Here is a 10,962-nt window from a genome sequence, read left to right as displayed (position 1 = left end):
AAGCTCAGGAAAACCTCTCTGTATAAAGGATTTGGGGAGCTGGATCCAAAGGCAGTCAGGCAGCCCGTGGCTGGTAGTGCTCCTCAGGAACCGCACACTCTGCTCCACAGGAAATTCTTGCGTCTTTAGAAACTTGTCTGACAGCAAAACATTCCACTGGGAGAAACCTCTGAGCAATCCCAATGTATGGATTTTTTTCTTTCTTTCTTTCTTCTGAAGTGTTAGTCAGCAGCATTACCGTGAGAGCAGAATACTGGCAGGAGCTGCGGGGTGAATGGGCCAGTTGAGGAGGGTAAACACTTTTGCCACATATGAAAGTAAACTGTGAGCGAAGTGAACTTGTTGTGCACGTGCTGAGGTCCAGAGGAGGGTAACAGCGCTGCTCACAAGTGAAAAATGGTTTATTCCTGGTAAGAGTGAGCAGAACAGGGCTGGCCACGTTGGGCACGTATGGTTGGCTGCTATAAAATAGCTTGGGGAAGGCTAATCAGGAACTATTTGTGTAATCCAAGCATTGAGGGGGCAATTTAGTATATTACTGGGTTGCAGGCTTGCAGCAAACAAAGTACTTTTTCCCACATAGTGGGTTTTCATGTAAATTGTGGAACTCAGTGCTGGACATGTAAGTTTAAAGACCGGATTCGGTGAGAGGAGGCCAATCCTGCCTCCCTTTCATAAGTAAGTACTTTTGTCTTGCACAGTCACGTTAGGAAGACCTTGGATATAAATTACTATTGCAGCACCAAAGGACCCTTAGCTAAATAGAGCTTAAAAGAAAATACCACCAGATTCTCTCTTTTTTTTTTTTTTCCTGTTAAGTTCCTGGTTACACAAGCTGAGCTGGGCCAGCTTGTGAGGGGGCCAGCACCTGCGCTGAGTTCTTCCATCTGGGACCGACTCCCGGGCTCAGTCGTAAACCAAAGCTGCTGCAACCGTGCTAACGAAGGTGCTCTGAACAGCAGATACACCTGTATAGAAGTGTATGGTAACCTTTTGTAGTGTACACAGCATTGCTTTCCAATTAAAATTGGATGTGAACTAAATTTTATTATGAAATTAATTAGTTTTAATAGACTAGTCACAGGAAAATAACCATGTGTTTATCACAGAATGAGGTATTCTGATGTGTCTGAATTTGGGTAAGTGATTACGTGCACCCTTAATTATATTTTCCTGGTTTGAATGGCTGGAGGACTGTTCTTCGTGGCTCTGTCTTAGAGGAATCTGTCACTTTGAATAGGAATGAAACTTGACTGGTAAAAATGCAATCTTGCCACAGTATCACCATATAACTGGATCTTATTTATTTTTAATTGACATGTCACCTTAAAAGATGCAATGCATATCTTTAAATTGCATTAACATTATATTCAGATCTTTTCATTAAGTGCTGGGTGTGCAGTCCCATTAAAAATAGGTAGCTAGCTATAAAAACATGAAGTCTTAATGCTTGCTTACTAAATATTCAGAGTGCAAACAGACATCGCTGATAATACATGTGAATGGAGCTATCCTGGTGTATTTTAAAAGTGTCACAGGCATGAGTGACAGACACCAGTGTATGCATATTATTTCAAATCAAACTGATGGAGTGCACACTCCTAAAGCTATTTATTTTTATTTATATTCCCATGCCATTTTATTTTTATTTTTCCTCAATTTCGGGAAAAAAGAAGATACTATGATTTTATTGCTAAAACAACTGCTGTGTCTAACTGTAATGGAATGCAATTGTATGCTGTGTACTAGAAAGTCTAGATGTCAGGAAAATGTTAATCCCTACAACACTAGAAATGCAAAACATGTATAGTTTAGCATAATTTATTTTGCTGGTTCTAGCAAGAAATTCTGTCTGAATCTCCCCACACAATTTTAGAGTTGTTGTTCCTACAGGGAAGCCAAGTGACTTTGTGCTCTCCTCAAGCAGCAGTTGCTCTCAGTGCCCAGACAAAATCTGTGTGCATGAGGCTACGCAGCGTGAGACGTGCAGTGGGGTAGGGCGTGCCTGAAGCTGGCTCCATCCCTGGGGTCTGGCTTGGTGGCAAATTAGTCGGTGCTGGGCATTGCGCTGGTAGCGCTGCTGTCGCGGGTGTAGCAGCAGGCCTTTTCTGATCGGGGCGAGACCAGGCTAGTGTGGTTATTTGCAGCAACATGCTTGAGGAGAGCAAGCCAGGGAAAGCATGCTCATATTCATTCATGCAATCGTATGTAAATAGGTTCTAAAGTCCTACTCAACTATGCATGAGCACGTTGGTTACATCTTTGACCCTCCCAACTGGCTTCCTGTTAAATCTGTTAAAAAGGAAGGTCTCCAGTCTACTGTGTGAATGAAAATTCCAGTCCTAAATAACAGACAGGGAAAGAATCAAGAAAACATTTGCTATTTTCTCGTTTGTTTTCTTTGTTTTTTAACCAGCCAGAAAGCGAGGCCTATTTTTGGTTTTGGTCACATTAGGCTGTGCTGAATGTTGGCATGAAGTTCTAGGAGCTCAGTGATAGCATTTTTCTATTCTTTATTTAAACAGGCACCTTCCCAGAAGAGTTACAGCACAAAGTTCGCAGTTCCAATGAAATGATGTCTGAGAAGTGCTGGAAAAGAAGGTATGTGATAGAAATTAGAGGCTTGAAAAGTAATGTAGAGCAGAAATATATGCAAACAACAGAGAATACTACAAGAAATCAAATAGTCTTCATGCTAAATTGGAAAACTATTTTTTTTCTTTTTTGTATTTTTTTCCCCCCCGAGTTTTGCAATGTGTTTTATTTTAATCAGAGTTGAGGGGGAGGGAAATGGAACAGTAAGATTTTTTTTTTTAAAGCTAGTATGAAAAGCTTCCCCCATACAGCCTTAAAGTAGGGAAATAGGTTGCAGAACCTTCACATGGCTGCACAAGAAATGCCAGATTATCACTTTTTACTCTTCCATACACCTCTGTCTACAACTGCATTTTACTGTTGTTGCTGGTGTTTGGTGTTTTTTTTTGGTTTATTTGTTTTTTGTTTTTTAACCTAATGGAAAATTTCCTGTTGGTGCCCCTTGCAACTGTTCTGTGCCTGCTCTGAATCATGTTTCTCTCCCCACTTCTTTCTTTCTTTTCTCTTTTCTTCTGTTTTCTCTCTTTTTCTTCTCTTTCTCTTCTATTTCTTTCTTTCTCTTCTTTTTCTCTCTTCTCTCCCTCCCTCTCTCTCTTTCTCTCTTCTCTCCTCAGTGGGTACTTAAGAGGGTCGTACATGTAAGTATATCCACAGCCAGGTTCTTCAAAAAGCAGCTGTTGTGCACATGTGGCAGCACAACAGCTGCATTTCTGATGTGTTGCCTGGTATCCAGCAACTGGCTGGCTTCCTGGTATACATAGCAGCATTTTCCCAAGAGGCACACAACAAGCCCACAAGCCAAGTAGAATTCTGCTCTGTTTCAGATGTAACCTGTTAACTCAGCCTAGATTTGCCAAAACACATGTGACTTCGAAAGAGCCCTGACTGGCTTGATGCTGGAAGTGCTGTACCCCAGCTGACGTGTCCTCCTCCCACTGAAGTGGGCAGCAGGTCGTCCCCTGCAACTTTCCCTCAGGTTCCTTAGGCCCAGGTGGTGACTGAAGACAAGATTTTAAAAAGTGACTGATAAACAGAATTAGTTGCTCAAGCTGAGGCACCTTGAAGATGCTTATCTTGCTGGGGGTATGACCTCAAGGCACTAAATCCACACCCATCCCTTTTCCAAGGGCTTCTGCTGGACACTCAGGCCCTGGCTCCCCATGTCCAGAATTAGCTGTTTCAAAACAGCTAATTTAGTTTCAAAGACGTCATTGCAAAAGACCACACACCTTCCCCTCGCAGGCTACTTGAGTGCATCTGTGATGAGAAGATGGCATTCCACTTACTGCCATCCCACAGACAAAGCCGTGGTTGGCAGACCTCTGGTTCGAGTGATTGTGCTAGCACTTTATTAGCTCTCCGAAAATATATAGCAGAGAAGAGGCTATGCAGGCTCTGCACAGTCTGCCTGAGCTCTGACCCCTCGGGCAAGAGGCTAGATTGCTTTTACAGCCAGTACTTAACCTTTCTGACGAGACTTGTCAACAAGGAAACCAATTAGCAGCAGATATGATGGCAGATGATATAATGCAGACGCCTGTTTGTTAGGAGCACAACTGATACGTTTTTAACACAACATGTATTTTAAAACATGGCTCTGAATTAATGACGCCATCCCCCACAAAAATCACTCTACAGTTGAGTTTCTGTCTTTAAGGTTTTTTTCAAAGTCTCTGCCTTAAGCCTTGTTCTGGTGGACTTATGGCAGGTGCAAGATCATAAGAAATAATGAAACTTTTGAATAATCAAAAAATTTCTTCCACTTTTCAATATTTTTAAATTAACATTGATGGCATATTCAAAATATATGGAGCTGCAGAATGTGAACAGGGCAGTTCTTGCCATCTGGAGTGGGTCTAGACAGAAACTGAGCTGTTTTCTATGACCACACAGATGTATATTGGTGTGTATATAACAGAAGAAAACTAGTTCAGGGAAACTTGAGTTAATTGATTAACACTGTGCAGATCTACAAGCACGTTGTAGCCACCTGCTGGAAAGGACAGTGGCTCTTTATCACATAAATATGTGACACCAATACCTCCGTTTGGGTGCAAATAAGGTTCCTCTGTCACAAATACAGAAACATGGTTTTGCAGAGGTGGGATGGGGGGAGCTAGGGGTAGAGCTTAACAGGACAGCTGATGTTTTGGTTGAGATTTGGCCTGATCTTTTAAACAAAAGTTTACAGTAAAACACAATGTCAGGAGCTACTAAAGGACCTGCTAGCTGACTTAAATGATAGCTGACTATGTGTCCAGGCAGGACAATTCAATCCTCTGGCTCTGGCCGTTCCTAGAGAAATTGTTCTCTTTGGAAGAGAAACTGGACAGTACCACAGCATTGCATGCTACAACATGTCAGGTCATAGGGATGCACACACTTCGAGAACCAGCCGTGTCCCCTCTCCTCCACCAGCCCAGATGCTCTTTGACTCACTCTGTACACATTCTCTGTTTGTTTGGACTGAACCTTTCAACCAACGTCTTAAACCTTTTTCTCAAGTCACCGAACAGTTACTATCATTTACAACAGACCTGTAACAATTTACAGTTACTGTTTTAAAACCATCAAGATACAATCTGCGTTTGGTGGATCAATCTCTGAGATATCTTTCAAAATCAAACCCAAGAATTTGCATGATCTGCTTTTAATTGCTAGGATAACTACAGTGCAAAAAAAAAAAAAAAAGCACAACCAAACCAAACCAACAACAATAAACCAACAGAATTTCCTTTTACAGCACAAGAGGAAAGACCATCTCTGTGTGAACATAGTCGACTTACCATTCTAACGCCAGCGCTATAGAAGCCTTCCCTCCACATAAGCAGTCACCAGCAGGAGGAGGACCGGTGGATTCAGCACATGAGCATTAACAGCACTGCATTCTCTACCAGGTACTGATAGAAGGCCTGGAAATTAACATCCCTCTCCCAGTAGAAAAATAAAATCTTTTCAGTTGATTAGACCTTAACACTGTCCCAGCTGAGGGCAAAAGACAATTAAATTTATTGAATGTTAACATTAACTTATATTAATGGATAATTTTTGTCTAATGCATACCCAGATTTTTTTTTTCTTTGGTTAGTGTTTATAAACTCTTTTTCTTAACATGTTAAGTATCTTTTTGTGTTCAATGTGGCCAATAACATCTTTGCTTAACCAGAGCTTTCCTGTCTGATTTAAATTGTTGCTAACATCTTACCTCTTTTCCGTGTATCATCTTGTCTTGTTGGAGAATATGCCTCCATTCTTCCCCCCCACCCCCCACCCCTTAAATCAAGCCTAAAATCTACTCAAGGTGGTCTATAACAAGACAGGAAGGAAAAGCAAAAAGAAACTAAGGGTATAGCCAACCTTTTTAATTAGAGTATATTGTACTTCCAAACTGGATACACTAGAAATTGGCAATGCAACATAAGATGCAAAGGAATATACCAGTTACTGTCAAAATGACCCTGTACAGCCTTATAATGCAAAAAGCTTTATACAATACAAATTTTTATTAATGTACACAAACCTTGACAGAAGGATATCTGAACATAATACAACAAGTTAAAAAAAAAGACAGAAGAAAGAAAAAAGTACTGAGAACTTTAACTGAATTACTCAATGGAAAAACACACTACCTTTCATTAAAGAATGCATAGGGATAAACCAGTATGAAATTAGCTTCATGGTGGGGGGGAATTTATCAGAACTGTTGGTCTTTATAGTAGGAAGGGGTATCTCTGGAGAACATTCCTTTTTTTAGTCTTGAAACTGCAAACCAATTATTTTAATATGCATGAGCTCTGATAAATACTGTTTTTCTTTTTTCTTAAAAAAATAAAAACCTCCTAACACACTTTTCCTTACAGAGAAAACTTCTATAACTTACCAGAAAGAATGAATTTATCCTTTCCAAAGTGCTAAACAAATTTCCCAGGTACATTAAACATTACTATGTCAGATACTGCTACAGTGGACCATCGATGAACACATGGCGTTTGTATGCTGACAGCTCCTTCTTGGAAGTTCCAGCCCTAATTACATTGCAGTTTGAGTTACAGAAAGTAGCCTAGTAGTATTTATACTTCCTCCTCCTAGACGGCTGTACTTTACCTGTTGGTTTGAAAAATAAGCTTTCTGAGTTGGAAGTGTTTCCTCTGCTATGGTGGGGTCAGAGATAGATGCGTTGAGTGTATTGTATAGAACTGGTATAGTTTCCGGATGCAGATTGCATATTTCATGCTGTTGAGATACTTTTTTTTTTTCCCTTTGTGTATTTACTAATACAGCACTTTCTATTTTGTCTGTACTCCCAGGGGGGTTACCAGGAGTTCTGATGGAGTAAAGCATGGCAAACAGGGCCCTGAGTTACTTGCATTGTTTTCTAAGGTTTATACGTGCTTTGGAACAGATGGCTTTTCTTTACTGCGTAGACAGACAGAACTGCCACATGCTCGTTAGAACCAAAACTGTCTGCTGGAATGTAAACAAAATGGTGGGACTTCTCTGCCCTTCAATTAATAATTCCAAACAATAACTGGCTACTGTTTTGGATGTCTCCCCCTTGTAGATAGCTTCCAGGATGTTAAACAGGAGTGCACAGATCAGGATGTACTCCCTGAACAGGAAGAGTTTGGTCATGACAGTGGAGAATGTTTGGCCATCCCAGTGCAAAACAAACGTAGGAATCTTGATCACAGATTAAATGATGCAAATTTTGCATCAAAAAGTATTTCTACACATGCTTCACTTAAGAAGTAATGAAGATTGAGATTATGCTTCTACTTGCGCGTATGGCTCAGAGCCTTTGTGGACCAGAAATGCCTTCCTGAACTGGGGCACTGCTTTAGTGCTGTCACAGACAAGGGGCTGGCTCCAACTGGTCTGTCAGGATCTCTCCATCCCACAACAACCTGTAGAAGAAGCTGCTTCAGGACAGCATGAGGGTGGGTAGCACATCAGATGCGTCTCAGCACCTCTCTTACAATGGCTTGGCCAAGGGAGGGAGAGGGGGGACTGAAAAAAGCTAGGTCAGACATCTCCAATACGTGGTGAAAGACAGCGAGATCCAATTCCAAGAGACACCATGGAAAATGATAATCCAGTAAGAAAGCATTCCTGTAAGTCATGTGATAATTTTGAAATGCTTCATATTTCATACTTCCAATTTTAATGCAGAATATTTTTAATTCTGATCTTTCTTCCTGGATATTAAGTTGTCTATGAAACAAATCAATTAACAGTCAGCTTTTCTTCTTTAAGATCGCTGTTGTCATTTTGAGATTAACAAAGGTTATACAACCAATCCACATTTGCTTCTTCCTGCAATAAAGTGCTACATATAACATGTCATTTTAATGACCACAAAGTAAGAGCATTAAATAAGTATAAAGTTAGCTTCCTAGCAGTGTACACTCTATCAGCCATTAACAAAAAGGAATAAAGTATTACTAATAACATAGAGGGTATTGATAGGACCATAGAATCTGCAAGTACAATTGAAATAGTGAGGGTATAAAAGAGAACTGTATGGTTCAAACAGTATCTTTTTTATAGCTTGATATTTCAAAGAAGTTACTGGTACCTTTTCAAATATACAGTCATATTACCTTCACCCCACAGAATTTTTTTCTTTTTTTTTTTTTTTGCAAGTGAGAAACAAACTAGTGCAAGACTAAAGCACTGTGCAAATCTGCCTTTTTTTTTTAGTCTGAGTATTTATACCCAGAATTTATCCATACCCTTTGTAAAAATCCCCTTTGCTGGATTTTTTTCCACCATAGATTTCTAGTTGTACAAGTTGTTCCTGCAAACTAAAAGGTAACCACTGCATAATACAGCATATATATATCTATACATAATATTTATATGCCCTTTTAAAACAAAAGATGTATGCTATGGCCCAGGCTCAGGTGTTTGTTACACCTGCGTAACAGCTGAGAATTGGGCCTGCTGTGTGGGTGTGTAGACTGCACACACTGCATATGCATGTGCGTGTATACACACACACACACACACACTTCCATCGTCATACTCTCACCCTGCCGTGCTGAAAGCCATTTCTTCCTCATCAGCTCTACCCAAAATCCTCAGACCTTGACAACTCAATACAAGGCAGCAAACAACTAAAGGAAGCTGCAAGCAGCACTGAAATCATACACCAGGCCACCCTGAACCAAGAGTTACTCCTGCCACAACTCTACAGTTCAGGGGGGCAGAGTGCAGGGAAGGAGCAAGTGTGTTCAAAGGGGAAAAATAATAATTAAATAAGCCAAGACAAGGGATGTGCAAAAGCAGTGTCATGGCACGCTACAGACAGACTCTCTTTCACACACCCACACGCACACGAAGACCAAAAATAAAATGCATCAATATGTAATCTTACAAGTGCTGATTGCCATTAAGGACACTCGTTTTCAGCTTAACAAGACAAAATAGTTTCTTAGATAAGAGTACTGGGAACATGCCTCTGAAGGTAGAAGTATGCAGTAGGTCACCTCTTGAAGATTTAATAAAGCAGCTTTCATGTCAATGCAATAAGTATACACAAAGCCATTTTCTAAACCTTACTAATGGTATAGTACAAGTGTTCGTTACCTCTTCGGTCTATGGTTTGCAGCAATGTATGTATACCTGCTGGGTTTGTCGGGGTATTTTTGGTACAGAATGGAACTGCCCTCAGACAGTTTCTGCCCTTTCTGTTAGTCCAAGATAGGCAAGGAAGGAGTGTTTAGGTGAAGAGGCACCTCCTGGTGCAGTCTGAGGTCTGGGTGGATGGAATGTGAGATCGTAGTGGTTTTTGGGGAAAAACATTGTTAAAGGAATAAGGTGGGCAAACTCTGAGTTCCAGTATTTATCAAAGCACAGGGAAGTGCCGTTGATGGCCAAGGCTTTCACCGCCAGGTTTGGCTCTGCCCCACTGCTGTGTGCAGCCGACAGAGCCACTGTCTGCAGAGCCTGGGAGGCAGACATAACTGAGAGGGGTGACAGGAGGTTTCTGGAGCTGTTCACTGGTAGGAGTGGACTGGCTTCCTTGGAGGCTGAATACTGGCCCTTCTTCTCCTCTTCGGAGCAGTCCCCGATCTGGTGCTTCTTCACATGGCGGCTGAAGACAAAAGGGTGGGTAGTCTTGAACAGGCACTCATCGCAGCTGAAAGTCTGGCGTGGAGCATGCTTCAATTTCTTGTGCAAGTTGAGATTGTCTTTGCGTTTGCAGCTGTAGCTGCACTGGTCACAGTGAAAAGGGCGCTCGCCAGTGTGGACACGCACGTGTTCGATCAGCTTGTTGGCTGTCTTGGACAGGTAGCCACACTGGTCGCACTTGTAATGGTTGCCAAGCCGGTGTTCTCGGATGTGCATCTCCAGCTCTAGCTGATTTGCTTTCACTGTCTGGCAGATCCGACACTTGTACTCCATCTTGTAGTGAGTCTTCAGGTGGCACTCCATCGCTGCGGGGCGGTTAGTGGAGTAGATGCAGAACGGGCACCTGGCAACACAACACGGAAGGGCATGGAGAGAGAAAAGAGGAGTCACTCAGCTGGAAGACCTGCATTCCTGGGTTAACCCCGTCATTCAGCCCCTCTCTGACTTACTAAAGCAGAAAAAAAAGGCACTTAGCCCTCCCTGTACAGTCTGTTTAGAATATTTAGTGGATCTTGACATGCCTCTACTTAGAGTAGCTTTGCCCACTAATGGTGGCAGAGCTCGCTCGTTCCTTGGAAAGCACCTATTCACTCTGAAGGAGCATCCCTTAATCTTACCGGCTTACCTCAGTGGGGCAGGTTCTGCAAAGCAGGCCAGGTTGTGCAGAGTGGGTGACAGGCTCACAGGTACTTTGTGTAATGATATTAGTGTTTGCACAAAGTCACTTTTGCCATTTTTTCCTTTCAGAACTGGTTTAAAAAATGAATGCTTACAGACGAATATGAAAGCAGCTGTTTAAGTAAAGATGGAATAAACTTGTAATACCACATGTACAGCAAAAGCCTAGAAAATTCCTTTTATGTGACCTTGAACAATAAGCTAGCTGGGTATTCGGCTAGAAACAGCTGAAAGTTGGTCTGCTGGATGATTTGTAGAGATTCCCAGTGCTGGGAGATGAGCTAGTCCACGCTCAAAGGGTGTGTGTGCTTGGCAGAGCTTGCCTACAGCTGCCTCTGCCACAGCAGGAATTGTTCCTGTGGGGGAACAGGATGTGGGCTCTGCTTACTCACAGCAGAAAGCGTCCGGACCGGGGTGGACATGGCAAAGGGCCTCACCCCTGGTTCCTGGACCAGGAAGGGCTGAGAAGGCTGGAGCCTTGAAAGCTTGGAAGTAAGCCTGAGCTGAACAAGCCTGGACACCAGCGAAACCAAAGCACACCAGCTTCTGCTTGAT

At 42.0% G+C, this 10,962-nt stretch overlaps 1 protein-coding gene across 12 annotated transcripts in view; it reads right to left on the bottom strand.

The window, feature by feature from the left end:
- Nucleotides 1-5,944: 5,944 nt before the first annotated feature.
- ZNF827 (zinc finger protein 827) overlaps nucleotides 5,945-10,962 on the bottom strand; it is a 122,744-nt gene continuing 117,726 nt past the window's right edge. For 10 of the 12 annotated variants that reach the window (XR_013949868.1, XM_080588650.1, XM_080588647.1 and 7 more), the window contains one exon: nucleotides 5,945-10,072. Coding sequence is in view for 9 of the 12 variants with exons in the window: in XM_080588650.1 (XP_080444776.1) it covers nucleotides 9,265-10,072 (808 nt within the window). In the remaining 3 variants the exon portion in view is untranslated. The remainder of the gene's footprint in view (nucleotides 10,073-10,962) is intronic. The other 2 variants (XM_080588646.1, XM_080588645.1) reach the window with 1 other exon arrangement.

This window comes from Anser brachyrhynchus (genome assembly GCF_964034855.1).
Source record: "Anser brachyrhynchus genome assembly, chromosome: 4".
Taxonomy (NCBI): domain Eukaryota; kingdom Metazoa; phylum Chordata; class Aves; order Anseriformes; family Anatidae; genus Anser; species Anser brachyrhynchus.
Note: the sequence above shows the minus strand (reverse complement) of the source record. Positions and strands in the feature narration are given on the sequence as shown.